This window comes from Gopherus evgoodei, chromosome 17, assembly GCF_007399415.2.
Source record: "Gopherus evgoodei ecotype Sinaloan lineage chromosome 17, rGopEvg1_v1.p, whole genome shotgun sequence".
In the NCBI taxonomy this organism is placed as follows: Eukaryota; Metazoa; Chordata; order Testudines; family Testudinidae; genus Gopherus; species Gopherus evgoodei.
This window is the reverse complement of record NC_044338.1, coordinates 1,805,309-1,821,979: the sequence shown is the minus strand read 5'-3', so window position 1 is coordinate 1,821,979 and position 16,671 is coordinate 1,805,309. Positions and strand designations below refer to the sequence as shown.

Genomic DNA, 16,671 nt, shown 5'->3' with positions numbered 1-16,671 from the left:
GGTGCACTGTGGGACACCGCCCGGAGACCAATACCGTCAGATTGCAGCCACACTAACCCTAATCCGACATGGCAATACCGATTTCAGCACTGCTCCCCTCGTCGGGGAGGAGTACAGAAATCGGTTTTAAGAGCCCTTTCTATCGATATAAAGGGTTTCATTGTGTGGACAGGTGCAGGGTTAAATCGGGTTAACACTGCTAAATTCGGTATAAATGCGTAGTGTAGACCAGGCCTAGGGCTGCCTCTCACTGCAGGTAGGTGTCACTGCCAGAAGGGAGAGAGGTGAAAGTGATAATCCTCTGTCTCTGTTTTGTGGTACAGAAGATGCTGATTGGTGTGGGAGGCCAGCTGATCAGCAGGATTGCTCAGGAGGCCGGTGAGGACCTGATGAACATATTCCTGTGCGACATCCGCTTGAAGCTCTGTGTGAAGCTGACAAAATGAGCTGCTTGTTTAGATGTTACCAGCTCTTGTTGTCTGACCACTAATGAAGAGATGGACATGCTGAAGAACATGGAGTCACCCTTTTCTGGGGGGGCTGACGCCCCCTGGCAATATCAGGGCACTGAGATTCCCCCCAGGCATAGAGAGGGATGCTGAGTAAACCAAAGAACTAAAGAAGAATATGTTCTTTGTGGGGGTCTGAACTGCAAAGAGTTTAATGCTTGAACGTGGTGAAATCTTTAGACATTGACCCACCCCAACAGATTATCCAGTGAGAACTTGGAGTGGATGTTGGGGAACCAACCCCCCCCACCCCAAACACAGTTTTAGTGCTGCAGTTACAGAGCCATCTGTCTTTGCTCCCTCTGCTGCTTCTTGGCTTTCGCATCCTTTGCTCTACTTGCCCATTATCTATACTGCCAAAAGCAAACAACTGTGGCTGGATGTTGTGCTGAAAATGATGCTGCTGCAGTGGCAGAATATGGGGTGGAGAGAGACAGGAGGAGGCAAGAGCAAAAATTGAATCTCTAAGGCCAGAGTCATTTCTGAAGGGCTCAAACAGGTGCGACCTGCATGCATGTCCAAATGCATGCATTGTATTGCACCTCAGAGGGCATGAGTGATATGAGCACTGGTCTGTCGAATACTCCCCAGACTATTAATGTCCACTGTGAAGAAATAACTCTCCAGTCTCCCTCAGGCAAGAGCTTAAAACGCTTCTCCAGTAATTAGTGTTCTAGGAAAACTGCTGACTCGGCTATGAGTAGGCTGAGTGAGTACTGTAAAGTGAATGCTGCCTGTATAGTGTTTGGGGGGCTTTGGCCTGAAAGTGGCTTTGTAAATATAACTGTTCTTTTGAATTATAAAGGACTGCTGTCTTCTGGCAAAGAAAGGGTTGTTGGGTGTATTCCCCTCGTCTCATGCCTTCAGTGCTGCAAGGCTGAGTAGCTGTACAGCTTGGAATGGCGGCGTTCCAGCTGAAAAGGCTGCACCAACCCAGCCCAACTCACATGCTGATCTTCCCTGTGATTGCAGCACGTCATGCTGTCTGCCTGGCCTTTCTTCTGCAGGCTGTGGAAGATGAATGAATGAGGGATCATAGAAACAGGGCCTTTAGGAGCCAGATGTTTGCTGACGGGGGCTGGAGCAGAGGATGTTGCTTGCAAATAGAGCCACTCATTCCATTTTAGTGTAGCTGGGATAGCCGGTGGGTATTGTTGAGGGAATCACTCTGTTGGTCACTGTCAAAGAGGGACTTGTTGGCTAACAGCAGTGGTTCCCAACTAGAGTGCACCTGCAATGGATGCATGGATACTGTCTCCCTTCCCCAACGCAGCTGGCACCCTGGCCTCTTTTCATTCTCCTCTTTTCTATTTTGCAAGCATTTTTGTTGTCTTGTTTTCTTTCCCTTATTTCCTTTCCTCCCACTCTCCAGAAGGCTGTGGGGTGTTGATTGGTGGCTCTGCGGGGATGGGAAGGAGGAGCCAGGCTGCACCTGCTGGTGTGACTGAGCTGAGTATCAAGAGAGCAAGGAAGCGGGGCGTGGGTCAGCGGGCTGCTGTCTGAATAAGAAGGTCTGTATACCGGAGGGGCTGCTGCAGGAGGCTGGGGGAAAGGGAAGTGCCTCCCAAAGAGCTGCCTGATTTTAGAAGCAGCAATTGGAGCAAATTGGCATGGGGTAGAAAGTGGATTCACTGACAGGCTCTCTCTACTTCCATTGCTCCTTCTCTCCTTTGCACAGCCCCAGGGGATTCTAGGTGTGCTCCAGCATGGCCTCAAGAGTTTGCACTTGGCTACCAACTGAATATTCAGTAGCCCCCAGCAGCTTACCTCACTCTTCCACCATTGTCTGCTGTCACAGCAAGGCAGGACTAAAATGGTACCTATCCCTGACTTGTTCCTAGTGAAACCTTACTGTGGAAGAGAATGAGGGGAGAGGATTTAGCCTGTTTGGGGGCCAAGTGGCACAGTTGGTGGGAGGAGACAGGGGGCTAGAACAGCCTTATTGCACCAACTTCACCTGTAAAGATCTGGGGTCAAGTGAGGACTAGGTGTCCTTAGAAGGCCCTGCTTGTCCCGTTGTTTTCAGAGTGCCCACCTTAGCTTGAGGCAGCTGAAGAGAAGCCCCGGGCTGGAGAAGCAGGGATATCGCAGGTCAGGCTTGGCGTGCTTTGCAGAGCTGGCAGGGCCTTAGCCTTGGCTGGTAGCAGGTGACAAGTCAGGACTGAAAGTCGTGGAGGTGTATGGCAGTCTGTAGCCTTGTGCTGCCCTTGCAGTAGCTGTGTTGGTGTTGGCATGAACTGGCACAGTCTCTGGGCACAAAGATGAGAGAAGCTGTTTACTGGCACCAGGACAGACTGACTAGCATATTATAGATATGTATCTAGACCAGTGTTTCTCAAATGCAGTCACCGTGGTTGCATGTGGCCACCAGAGAATTTTCTTGCGACCACAGCCTCCTGGGCGGTAATGGGGGGTGGGGGAAAGCAGCGCCCACCTCTGGAGACACACAAGCTGGGGGAGCAGGCAGCCAGTAAGTTCCAACCTGCCCAGGGCTGGTGGGGTCAGGTTTCAGCCCTTGGGTGGCAGGCCACAAGGCATCAGGCTCCGTTCCCTAGCCATAAAATAGTGAGCTCTGGCCCAACATCCCTCCCTACTCCAGTTACCCTGGCCCCTGCTGCCGCCATATCCACCTTCCCACCCAGGGCTTAATTTGTCCCCAGGCTTGCCAGGGCTGAGTAACTCTGCTGGGAAAGGTGATAGTTGTATGTTTAATGTCACTTTTCACAGCAGACTCAGTAACTAGCACATCTTTTAAAAAAAAAAAGGGCGGGGGGCAACCAAAAAAGAACAAAAGACATAAGAAAAAAGACAAGAACATACCAAGCACCTTGTGTGTTTCTATTCTGGTTTGGCCCAGTAAAGAATAGAGACAGTGGGACGTTTTCTTTGAGTCTGGAAAAAAAACCCTACATAAATCACAATGATTCGGACCTGTGTCTGTGCATACTGATTTTTCCTAAAATTAAGTATGTTAGAAAAAATTGTCAGAGTGGACACCAGCAAGACTTGGTGGCCACACACTGAGGCCACCAAAAAAATTGTTGTGAGAACCCCGATCTAGACTCATTCCCCTGCCGTGTGGGTTTGCTATAATAGATCAAGTGTTTGACTCTCTTATTCAGCTAACACTCTGTGGTTTGTGGATCTCTGCATGTTCCCAGAGCTACGCTTTCTAACGGATTTTGCCTACCGTATGAGATCTCTTGAGACATCTAGCTACATTTGGCATTCTGTGTTGTTTATAAGCAGCCCTGAGTGAGGAGGCACTTAAGGTGCTGCCCAGGCAAGTAAAATAAGGATACCTAGGAGTTGCCAGCTCCTGTTTGAACCCAAACCTCTCATGAAATCCAGTGCCAGTTTCTCCCTCTCCAAAGAAAAGGGGATGTTCAGTGGCACTGACATAACCCACTGAGCCATTAAAGACTGTGCCACGGAGAAGATGTAAGCGACAGTGAGCTGCCTTCAGATAGTGAGGTGATAGCCTGGCTTTTTTTGTCTCCATGCAGGGGATATTTTGGTTCCTTGAATGTTTCTAACTAGCTTTTATATTCCACTGACAATAAAATGAGGTCCCAGCTCAAGCAGTCGTTTCTCTTCCCCTTTCTGTCAGTCAAATGACACAGTTGCTACCTGGGATCTGTTTTATTCTGACTAAAATCAGGACACTTTCAAATATCTTCTTTCTTCCCAGCTGAGCTTAGATCACATTTCCATAGCAGTGGATTGTTTCGCAGATGCTTCTGAGGGTGACACCTTGCAGGGAAGAAAGGTGAGTGAGCTTGGAGGATTCAAAAGGTTTTCATTTGGTGTCAGATACAATGAAGAAACCATTCCTTTGTGGAGTGTTGACAGACAAAGGTCAGTCTCAAGCTGCCACAAAGTATATTTCAGTGATTTTCCAGGCTGAAGTTCAGAGCCCAATGCCTGGAGCTGTTCTCTAGGAATGAGAGGTGATGGAAAATCAATGCAAAATATATTTCCTTGAAATGGAAATACTCTGTGTGTGGAAATGCTTAGTCACCTAGCTACCCGACTGACTCAGTAAGAGACTGTGCTTAGGGCCTGCTCAGTCTTAAATGTGAAGCAGTAGCTCATTAATAAGGCTTGGCAAGTCTTAAATGTGAGGCAGTAGCTCATTAATAAGGCTTGGCAATTAGATTAATTAGAGATCATCAGCCAATCCTTTCTCATATGAAAGGTACTGTTAGCATTTGTCAGAAAACCCAGACTACGGAAAGTGCTGTCTTCCTGGAGCACAAATATATTTTAATTCTTCCTGATTTTGGGAAGGCAACATGGGCATGGAGGGGGGCTAGTCAAGGCTCTTCATACTGTACTAAGCTAACAAATACCATTGCACTAGTTAGGAGACAACAGGATGAAATGATAATGGGGTTAGGCAGCCATGCGATCAGGTGTCCATAGGGGTTGGGAACCTGGAGGTCAGGTGACAATGCAGCTAGATGACAGGGATAATAACTTGTGGAGTGAGATGCTACTGGGCAGAGGAGTACTGCCTGGCATCTAGATACTGTGCTGATAGTCTTCAGAAAAAGCTTAGGAGTCTTGTTTGTCTCTTGGAAAACACTGACATGTCACAGACTGAGGTTTGATTTCAGTTATTGGTAAGGTTCTGAACAGGTGGTAACTTTCTAACTGACTTTGTCTAAGAATGTCCTTATTTTACAGTAAGTGGTTGCACCTAATGTTTATGGTGGTGGTAGCAGCTGTACCGAGAGCCCTGTGTCACCCTGGGCTCTACAAATGTTATGCGTTCTCACTTAAATAGTGTGAAAATACCACTGGGCTCAGGGCAGAGATGAGTGTTGCTAGCGGCATCCCCATGGCCCAACCTACAGTTGCAAAGATGCAGCTAAAATTGGACAGGATCTTACATCATTAACAGTCAATGGCTGGCATGTCTGCGGTCTCTTCCTGGTGCCAGCAGCCTGGGAGGAATCTGTATCATGGTACAAAGGGGATCAGTAAATCATCACTCATGAAATAAAACCAAAAGTGATGCGGTGGCAGGTTTGAGCTCTACGCTGGCTGGCAAGTGCATGCGCCATTCCTCTCTCTTCTGCAAGGACAAGAATGTGGACACTTTCTTGGACTGAAGCCCAAACTTCACCACATCTGAGCAGAACCTTCTAGGGAGGATGCACCTGTTTAACCGATCGTGCAACTGACTTCAAGGCCTGTAGAGTGGACAAATGCCCCGTACATCAATGTTGGTACTAACCCCCATGGGACATCTGCTTTGCAGCCAATTATAGGGACAGAAATGAGAACGCAAGGTGTAATTATTTATGATAGGCCGTATCAGCTGTACAGAGCAGAATCCTGGCTTTCCCTGGTACAGAAACACAAGTGACCCCCTGTAATGTGCAGTTACAATTACTTGTGCTGCGAGTGCAGCACATGAATTAAGACCTTAATAGGAAGTCAAGCCTCATCTCACTGCTAGGTTGGAAGAGCAGTCACTCGCCTCAGTGGGCAGGAGGCAGGTGAAACAGCCAGAGAGAACAGTAGACCAGCCACCTTGGAAGGAAGCAAAGAACCGCAGTTCCCCCTGGCTGTAAAGAATGAATTCTGTGGGCTGGCTGGGAGGGAGGTGTACTGTCAAGGAGAGTCCCAACAAAGCATGGGTAAGATTGCTCCGCGTGCCGTTTAATGGTGACTGAATTCCCTGGCTCTTAGTAACAGTTGTAGCAAGTCTGCATCCTTCTGGCTGCCATTACTTTCTCTAATAGATGCTCTCCCTTTCCTCTTCTTTCCAAAGGTGTGAACTGTCAGTCTTTCCGGATGGGCTGCACTTGCTCCATTCTTTGATGGCAAGTTGTGTAGCAATTTGTTAGCTGTCTAAAGTGATGAATGCTGCTCCAAGCCCTCAATTTAGCTGAGGCTAGATATTCCACTTAACTTATGTCACCTTGTTTTTCTACACAGGGTAGAAACCCTTCAGCCTCATTCCTCATGTCAGAGTGCTTCTGTCATCTTAGTATTGTCTGAAAGGTTTATCCCACTGCCTGTATAGGCCTAGTAGCATATTAAGAAATGGGATTTAAATAAGCTTTTCAACTCTCTCAATGTCACTTGGGCCTGTGACCAAAAAGTCAGCACCAAGGGCCAAAAAAGCCGTGTTTTGTAAACTATATTCCACCTCCCTTTCCCCTTCCCATAGATTCGTATTCTCTCCATTTTACATTTGTGGAAACAGACACAAACAGGGTTAATTAACCTGTCGCTAGTAGAGGGGAGACTATCCCGTTTATGGTAGTGCCCACTGCACATTTCAGACAGAATATAGCACAATTCTGGCCAGAGCTGCTAGCTGTGAAAGAATGAAGGTAAGTGGTATAGCACAGCTAGATTGAACTGAAGGAGCAAGTCCATGCTGCCTTTCGAAGGATGTATGGTCCTTTCATGCACTGCACAGAAGAGTTGCTTTCACTTTTGTTCCCCCTCATGCTAATTACTATTCTGCAGCAGTGCCTAGCAGGTCTGGGTACCAAGCCTTGGCTCTGGATTATTACTTGTACTTCTATTACAGTAGCTCCTTTTTGTTCCCATGCTGGGTGAGGCCTGTGTGTACATAATGGTGTATGGGCATAGATGACAGGATTTATAATCTAAGGTAAAGGGAGAGAGGTGTTTGCCTTAGGAGCTGTGTAGGGTCTGACCTCTGGGCAGTTCCTAAGCATTTGGAAAAGTATTTGAAATACCAAAAAGAAATAAAAAAACCTGTTGCTTTATCAGTCCCAGAGAAGAGAAGCTGTTTATTTACAGCATAAACTGAATCTCAACAAGCAGCACCTTGTTGCTCATCTTGTCTTCCCTTACACTGGGACAGAATGAGGTTGTGTGCCAACTAGTGTCATCTTCAGGGGCTTGGTGCAAACCCAGTCATTCAGCATCTGCTCCCACCAGCACAGAGTTTCTCTCTATACCAGTTCGAAGGCCAAGTCTACACCACATGCTTCTGCAGCCATATGTTGATCAGAGTCTAATCCCCAACCACTGCAGTCATACTTGCAGAAGGCCCTAGTGTAGATGCAGGTACGCTACCCAAGCTGCACTTTTACCGAATAGCCTGGTTCGCGGGTGGGGTATCTTTACCATACAGCTACAACGTGCAGTTTTGCTGTTAAAGCTCTGTCCTTCCCAGGAGCCCTGTACCCTATGCTGCTATTCCGCCACAGCCAAAGGGCTCTGGGGGTAGACCTGCCTTTAGTGCATTAGAGGGAAGGGAGGCCTTGGCTCCAGGGAACGGTAGGGCAAAAATCATTAGGGCAGCGTCGTTCCCGTGCAAGCAGGGCTGCTGGGACCATTTGTACGGGGTGTATGGGGGGGGGTGCCGAGAGCCGCTGAACCAGACTGGAACCCCTGTATATCACCGCAAGCCAGGGGCTGCGGGAGCCGCTGAACCAGACTGGAACCCCTGTATATCACGGCAAGCCAGGGGCTGCGGGAGCCGCTGAACCAGACTGGAACCCCTGTATATCACCGCAAGCCAGGGGCTGCGGGAGCCGCTGAACCAGACTGGAACCCCTGTATATCACGGCAAGCCAGGGGCTGCGGGAGCCGCTGAACCAGACTGGAACCCCTGTATATCACGGCAAGCCAGGGGCTGCGGGAGCCCCCGCGTTCCAGCCGCTGCGATGTTTTCCCAGGGGCCGCCCGGAGCTCAGCCCGAGCGGGGCGATGCTGAGACCCCCCCCCCAGAGAAAGGGGTGGGGGTTGGTGCTGCCAGGGCCCTCGCGCCCGCCTCGGCGCCGCGACAACAGCCATAGGCGGGCACGGCGAGGACAGGCAGTGGCATGGCCACCCCTGCGGGCGCGGCGAGCCGGGCTTAGGGCTGGGGCTCGGGGAGCTGCTGCCCGGCGCCTGCACGTTCCCGTCAGGCGCGGCGGGCGACACCCCAGTGACAAAGGCTAAAGGACCCTCCCAGCCCTTCTATGAAGTGCGCCTGCGCGGGCCCCGAGAGGCGGGGAGCGCGCCTGCGCCAGGGCGCAACCGGCATCGCCCTTGGTGGTGAGAGCGCATGCGCGAGAGGCGGCTGCTGGCGGCGGCGGCGGCCTGGCGCAGCCACCACAGCGAGAGCGGGGCCGGGGAGCAGCGAGCGCGGCGCCATGAGGCCCGGGCAGGGGCAGCGACAGTAAGTGGGGGCGGGCTCTGGGGTCCGTGTGACGCGCAGCCGGCCCCAGGCACGGAGCGGCGGCCGCGGGCCTGTAGCGCCCCGGGGGGCCCCACCTCCGCCCTTGCGGGCAGAGACGCTCCGGCCTGGCGGGGCCCAGGGCCGGGAGGGGCCCGGCGGGCTCCGGTCTGACGGACCCGGACGTGGAGCGGCAGCGACGAGTCCGTTCGAAGGGACAAGCCGCGGCTGCCCCCCCCCCGGGCCCGGCCCGGCGCTCTGCGGGGCCCCCTTTATCCCCTACCCGGCTTTCCCGCCAGGCGCGCTCCGACCCGCTCGCCTGGCTGAGGGCAGGAGCTGCGGCATTGCAGTGAACGGGCTATTTCAGTTCTCTCCTGCTCACCTGGCAAACCATAGCCCGGCCTGAAACCAGTTAGGCTGGAACAGGACTTACACATGATTCCCTAAGCTGGGTAAAATGCCGAGGCGTCAGGAACTATCGTGAAAAGCAGAGAATTGTTCTCTGTCGTGTAGCGAGAGTTGATAAAATGTGACTTGCCCAAAGTGGCACATTATCTCATCGGTTTCTGGATTGAGACATAGCATCAGTGACCAGAAATATTACAGTTCTTTGGCTAACAAAAAGACTGTCCTTTCCCCTCAGATATGAACCTAGCTGTGATGATCTTGCCTTTGTCACCTTAGGTAGATCTCTGCAACATGCTCTTTCTGGAACTGGCCATAAAGACTACCTAGAAGATTCAGCTTGTTCAGAATCCAGTGTTCCTTCCACTTCTAGGGATGTCAAACTGGCTCCATTGTCTGATAGCTGCTAAGTCAATTCTAGGTTTAATTCGATGTCCTGTCCATTATCTAGAATCCTAATTGAAGTGTGATCTATGTCAGTGACCACCAGTGTTTTCACCTGAGTCACAGCTGTGATTATCAGGGATGTTTTGTTTATTAGGCACCAATGTGGATTTGTCAGAGCCAAGGCATTCTCACTCTAGAACCTTCAGCTGTGGAATTTGCTGCTTATAGAGACTTGGGTAAAAGTTTTGCTTCCTTCAAAGCACAATGTAAACACCTCTTAATTAGAGGAAAATCTGAATAATGTGGGTGAGTTTCCCCAGTATAATTTTGTGGATTATACTGTTAGAGGATGGAAAGGAGAACCTTGGTCCTACCCACCCCTTTGTAAGAAACTGTATTTCCCAATTATGCGATTGATGTTTTAGAAGTGTGTGTAATAATTTTGGAACAAGGGAACAGGCTCAGCTGATCCTTTTTTAAAGAGACAAAGTCAGGAAAATCCAAGATAAGATATTTTCAGAAAGAAAATGGCTTCTTGACCAGGTCCAGGGCACACATACACTTTTTAGGGACTGAACACAATAGGTTAGCTCTGGTTCTTTCCTAGCAGAGACTATCTGCCTTTGGCGAGCTAGTCCCAGATTCTTTCAGGAAGAGAGAGGTCAGTTATTTTTTAGAAAGGTAAAGAAAGAGGAGGACCTTCATGAGCCCTTTTATGAGGTGCGCACACACATTTGAATCCTTACAGAGAGAGGGGTTGGCTTTGAACCAATTACTAACTATAAAATGTCCTTATGACGAGGAATGTGGTGGTAGATTTGCTCTAATGTATCAGCACTGTAATAATAAATTACTCTTGGGTTTGGAACAGGAAGGGGAATAATTAGTTACTGTACAACAGTGCTAATGCACGTTTATTCCTGATAAAGCATGCAAGTGGTTTGTGATCTTTACTGATGTTTTAATGCAGAAATATGAGTCACAAAGGCTCATGTTAATCAAGATTTTGTAAATTCTTTCCTTTTGGCAAATTTTGAAGCTTCCTGGCAGGAAAAGTATGTACAATAAATACCAAACCATAATGAAAATCATTCGCATTGCAGAGGTTTACTTGTCTGTTTCCGGCCCACTCAGTAAGTTAACTATTTCACTGCCTTTGGGTATGCAATACATAATTTTCCAGAGCAGGACCTGAATGGCTTTATAGGTGTGTATGGTATGCTTTCCTGTTGGCTCTGCTTTAAATTACTGCATATGTCTTTTAAAATTGTGGATATAGGCCTGTGCATAGCCCTGCTACACCAGGGGTTTAGTAACAATAGTTTATTGTTCATGTTTATTAAGATGACATAAATTATTTCCTTTCATTAGCCACTGAGGCCTCATGGAAAACTGCTAGATTTCTAAATAAATATTTTTCTGCTCAAGTACTTTCTCCTCTGATTATAAAAAGACAGGTTCTCTTAATAGTTTATTGCTCTGTTGGATTCCTCTGTGTTGTGATTTCCACAAGAGCCAATGTGATTTCACTGTAATAGGATAAATCTTATTAGGCATACTGGGCTTGATAGTTTCCAGGTATGCAATAGGAAAGTAAAATGTATTCTAGTTCTAGAATTGCTGAGTAAAATCCCGTGGCCTGTGTTACGCAGGAGATCAGAGTAGATTATCATAGTGGGCCCTTCTTTCCTTTAAATCTATGAATAGGTACCTTTCTGATAAGACATATTATTTTTTCTGTAAGAACTTGCACTGTCAGTCCAAGGCTCATTAATTTAAGTGAGCAATAAGCAACAGGAACAAAGTTCTTAAAAAGTAAATATTCTGCTCTTATGAAAATTCAATGTGGTGGTAAATCTGGGGGAGTATATATATAATATGAAATCTATTTAAGTAGAATAGATTTAATTGTAGTATCAGAGGGTCTGTTGAGAGAGAGAAAAACAAATGAACGTTGGAGGGTAAGAAGCCAGACTTCCTTTAGTGGGGCAGTTGGAGAATTAACTGTCCTGAAGTAATGTTCATATTTTTGGGGAGAGGAAGATCCAGGCCAAAAGTGATGAAGGGTCAGGACAGATTGGGAGATTAACATCAGGGAGATGAGTCTTTCAGTAAGAGATGGACCTATGGTTTTGTTTTGTTTGTTTGTTTGTTTTTCCCCCTTACAATGGCCTACCTCTTTGGGATCCCTGTAAATGGATCTATACCACAGACCTCATAATAGAAATTAAACAGATCTAGTCTGAGATGGAGAGGCTAAAGAGGTGGCTTCTCTCAGGGGAAGACTGACAGAGTCAGAGAAAGCAAGAGCTGGGGGAGCATTAGATGAATTGACTTCATATTTATGAGCCTACTTGAAAGAATGGTATGAAAAATTGAAAATATATGAAGAAACTGCACTGAATTATACTGAAGTCCTTCCACAGAGTCAGACAAGAAAATAATATGTATCACTGAAACAAGAAATGAGCAAAAATCGACAAATCTAAAGAATAACATAGGAGAGAATATTGCTGGAAGATGCTGGCATCTCCTCAGTTTTTACTCTTCATATAAATTACTGTATACATGGATTTTAAAGTGTGGAAAAATTCTATTTTATTCTGAGATAAGACTGCACACGCTGCCTGAAGATACTTAAGGAATCTGTACTGCTTTAATGTTGACATTAAATAATGACCCTGCTTTTAATGCTCTATCCATCATGTTGCGAATTTTCTCAGTGGAGTTAACATACCTCTGGCAAAATAAATACCCTTTTGCATAAGGGCATAGTGTGGGTTCCCCCTTCCCTCCATATTCCAAACAGATCCATAATGCTTCATCTGTAGAACAGTTTGCCAAAAGTGTGTCTGCTAATAACATTTGAAAAAAGAGGTTGATAAATGCCCACTGAGGAATGTTTTTCTCTAGCTGTATATGTTTTCTATAATTGTAAGGCAAGCAAGTTTAATTTATGTTTAAAGTTCTCATCTAGTAGATACCTATTTACCTACATTTGCATTGGCGATTGTTGCTGAGGGAGAGGTTCGAGAGGTGAAATTAGGTTCTTTCAAATCATGAAGTATCTGCATTCTCCAGAAATGCAGCCTGCTGTGAAATGTGCACGTGCCTTAGCATGTCTACTCTTCCGTATTCACATTCATGACTGCATGGGGGATTTAAGGTCTGCAATATATTCCTCTTTACTGAGTACTATGTTTTTCTGTCACTCTGCTTTTTCTGTTCTCATCAACCTCTCCTCCACTCTTGACTTCTGGTCATTTTTGGACAGCTCATGAGGGTGCAAGAGCAAATGACTCCCAACACCCACCAACTAATCCACACAACCAAGACATTCTGCATTCTCCATAAATTGCTTTGTGTCTCTTAGTGGATGGGCCAACTCTTAATAGTGAGAGAAATAACTCATTTAACAGGTTGGTAGATTCATAGATTCCAAGGCCAGACAGACCATTGTGATCATTTAGTCTTACCCCCTGGATAATATAGTCCATAAACTTTCCCAAAGTAAAAATGTAAGGATGCAAAATGGACTTTTGGGGACCTTCTTGTGTTTTCTGCCTGACTCAGTTACTCCAGGGACCACTCAGTCCACATGCTGGGCTTTATGGAAATTCCAAAAATGCTACTGAGAACATATCCCAAAATCTTGTCTGCCAAGGGATTAGTGATCAAATGGCTGGGGTTACTAGATAAATGCTTAAAGTGCATATTTTTTTTCCCACAGATGATTGTAGTATCTGGTGTAATTGAATACTTTATATAGGTCCACATTGTGATATATTTAACACATGGAGTAGTACCTGAGTTTATAAGTAGGCCAGTTGACTTTCTGGGATTACTCACAGGCACGGTGGTGCCAACGTCCCCTGCATGGGCCACCTCTGCGACATCACAGTCGTCACACACGGCTTCCGGCTCCTGACGTGCCCGGACACCACGGTAAAGAACGTCGCAGCGGCCGCCCTACGCACCGTTATTGAGAAGCGAATTGGCAGGCCTCCGTCCAGCCCAGATGTAGCCACTTTCCTGAGCGGCTCCCTGGATGGCGAATTCGCCCGGGATGGGGGCGACATTGCCTCGCTGTGGTCCCGCGCCCGAAACGCCACGCGCCGGCTGGGAAAACGACTGGGCTGCCGCTGGATATGGAGCAAGGAACGGCAGGAGCTGGTGGTGCCGCGGATCGGACGGAGGGCAACACCATCGTCAGCCCCGGAGCCAGAGGCGTGCTGGAGAAATCACTGAAGGCTGCTGTCCACGCGCTCTATGTGGACACCCTGAGGAAAAAACCCGACCAGGGCAAGGCCTTTGAGGTGACCAGCAAGTGGGACTCCAGCAATCACTTTCTCCCTGCAGGCAGCTTCACCTGTTTCGCCGACTGGTGGTTCATACACCGCGCCCGCCTGAACTGCGTCCCGCTCAACGGAGCTGTCCACCATGGGAACCGAGACAAGCGCTGCAGGAAGTGCGGATACGCCCTGGAGACCTTGCCCCACGTCCTGTGCAGCTGCAAACCCCACGCCAGAGCCTGGCAGGTGCGCCACAACGCTGTCCAGGACTGACTGGTGAAGGCCATTGCCCCACACCTGGGTGATATTGCAGTCAACCACACCATCCCCGACACCGACAGCCTGCTGCGCCCTGACATCGTCATCACGGACGAGGAATGGAAAAAGATCATCCTCGTCGACGTGACGATCCCGTTTGAGAACAGGATCCCGGCCCTCCGCGAAGCCCGAGCCCGCAAACTTGAAAAATATGCCCCCTTGGCTAACATCCTGCGGGCAAAGGGCTATGAGGTTTACACCGACGCCCTGATCGTCGGGACGCTGCGTGCCTGGGACCCCTGTAATGAACGAGTACTTAGGGCCTGTGGGGTGGGCTGTCGCTATGCACGGCTCATGAGACGTTTGATGGTCTCGGACACTATCCGGTGGTCTAAGGATATTTACATAGAGCACATCACCGGCCACCACCAATACCAAGAGTGAGCCGGCGTGGCTCTGTGCACCCCTACTGAACCATATCCCCTAAGCCCTAAACCCACTGCACTAGATGCCACCATGTGAGGGTCATCCTGTCCCCATTACCCGGCCCACTTACTTATACCCATGACTGCCTGTAACCCACTGTATGAGCGATGTACCTTCACTGCTTCCCTACTGCTTCTTGATCCCACCCACCATACACCCCGCATTGGGGGACCTTACAGACTGTATATGTTATGTGCTAACCAATTCCCAAATACCAGCGTCCCCCTATACTCTGTATGTTGCCCCCAATGACCAACAACTGACGCTTTGAACTCTTTGTATCATCTTTATTTAAATATTCTCTAATAAACTTTTAAATATGAATAAGGGTTTCACAATCTCCCCTACAGTGCCTTTCATCTTCAGAGCACTTCACAAGTATTTTAAACTTTTTGCACATTGTAAATTGATGGGGTTAATATTTGCAAATTGTACTAGGGCAGGGGGGTGGCATAATATTCCCCTTTCCCAGTGGTATTTTTAACTTTCCCGGTAATAGTTTCTAAGCCAGCAATCTGTATGTGGGAGTATGCAGTATATATATTTTTAATTGCATGCTGTTGTTTGAGAGGAGTTTGGATAACATTCTTCATAAGAAAGATAACCTCTCCCAAAAGAGTCTTATTGCTATTCCAAATACTGACTCATGCTAGTGAGATTAGTTCTGACAGTTATGCTTGCCTGGCACCACATGAATTTGAATATGACAGATTGGTGTGTTCTTCAGCTCAGTCTTTGTGAAGGCTAAGTCTTCATACTACTTTCCTTTTCAAAAGCTTTGTTGTATTTGGTTTTAGTAACAATGCTTTTGGAAACATGCATCTTTTAAATGCTACTGAGGTGCAGGGAATCGAATACTTACTGCCACCATTTCTCTACTACTGGTAGGATTATATCCATTATTTCAGAGCCTCCTCTTCATTTTGTATTTCAGATAACCTTGTTACAAACCTGTTTCTGTTCTTGTGCACAGGGATGAATTGCTTGTGCTCATAATATTCAGAATCTTGTTATCACATCTGAAAATTAGCTTCTCCAGAACATGTGAAAAAATACAGATATCCCGGTTTGTGGAATAACGCTTGAATGGCACAATTTAATTAGTTAAGGTCTGCTTTTGACATAAAATAAGTCTTGATTGGTTAGCTTTATCTATTTTTGGGGGAGGAGTAGGCAGGAGAGATTTTCAATACAATATTCCATATTGGCATGTTCTACTGTGGTTGACCCAAATTAAGATAGAATAGCTTCTGTAAAATTTGAAGAACTGTGCTGTGCTTTTTTAATATAGAACAATTAAATTTAAATGCATCCATATACATTATATAAATAACTAATCAAAACACCTAAATAGATTAGTAGGTGGATCTAGTCTAGGACAATTTATTAGAAATTGTATTTACTATAAATGTAACACTATAAATTCTAATCTTAGACATAGTTCTAGGCAGGATTTTATTAAGCATGTTCCTATTCTTATTAATAGAATTGTATGTGTTAGATTGTCTTCGGTGAGTAAAACAAATCTTCAGTGTCATTAAGTCTGCAGTGTAAGTAAAAATTGAAATTATATTGGTTTTCAAACTCTTATTTTGTCACAATGGCTAAAGTAGTAGCATTACGAAGAAAAAGGTTAACCATTAAAATAAAGTTTTTATTTTTTAAAACCGTAAGTCAGAAAATGATCTGCCAAGTGATACGTTGCTGACATATTTAGTACAGGCAGCCCAATTAAGATGCTTTATATTGTTTCCAGTAGGATTCTGATTATTTCTAATTTTGGAACTATGTGAGAGCAAGTGGAAGTAGGTGAAATGATGTGCTTTGCTATTCATAGTGAGTCCAGTATCAATTTCTTTCCCTGGAATCTTTCTTCTCATGTAACCTGTAATGTGTTGTACGGAGAAGAGGTAAACTACTTTTTGGTGTTCTGCTAAGATAATAACCAAGTTCAGCTCCCCACAAATAATCTCTTGTGTGGTGGGCATGGGGTTCCTGGCAGAGCAAAATGACTAACCTCCCAGAGGTACAGTGAATGCAAAGTTCATTGTTTTCATGTATTTTTACCTGTTTTCATCAGAGAGCATATTTGTCTTTTCGGTATTCAGTAATGGATTTTTTCCATTCTCTGCTACCATTGTATAAGAACATGACTTGCTGTATCATGCCATCCATATTC

General features: G+C 46.7%; 1 protein-coding gene across 5 annotated transcripts in view; it reads left to right on the top strand.

The window, feature by feature from the left end:
* FAM222B (family with sequence similarity 222 member B) overlaps window positions 1-16,671 on the top strand; it is a 76,059-nt gene that overhangs the window by 11,746 nt on the left and 47,642 nt on the right. For 2 of the 5 annotated variants that reach the window (XM_030537100.1, XM_030537095.1), the window contains exon 1: window positions 8,588-8,667. The exons of 1 other annotated variant lie outside the window; for it this stretch is intronic. Coding sequence is in view for 1 of the 4 variants with exons in the window: in XM_030537103.1 (XP_030392963.1) it covers window positions 324-446 (123 nt within the window). In the remaining 3 variants the exon portion in view is untranslated. Of the gene's footprint in view, window positions 1-323; window positions 4,094-4,259; window positions 4,279-8,587; window positions 8,668-16,671 lie in introns of those variants that run through there. 2 more of the 5 variants (XM_030537103.1, XM_030537099.1) reach the window with 2 other exon arrangements.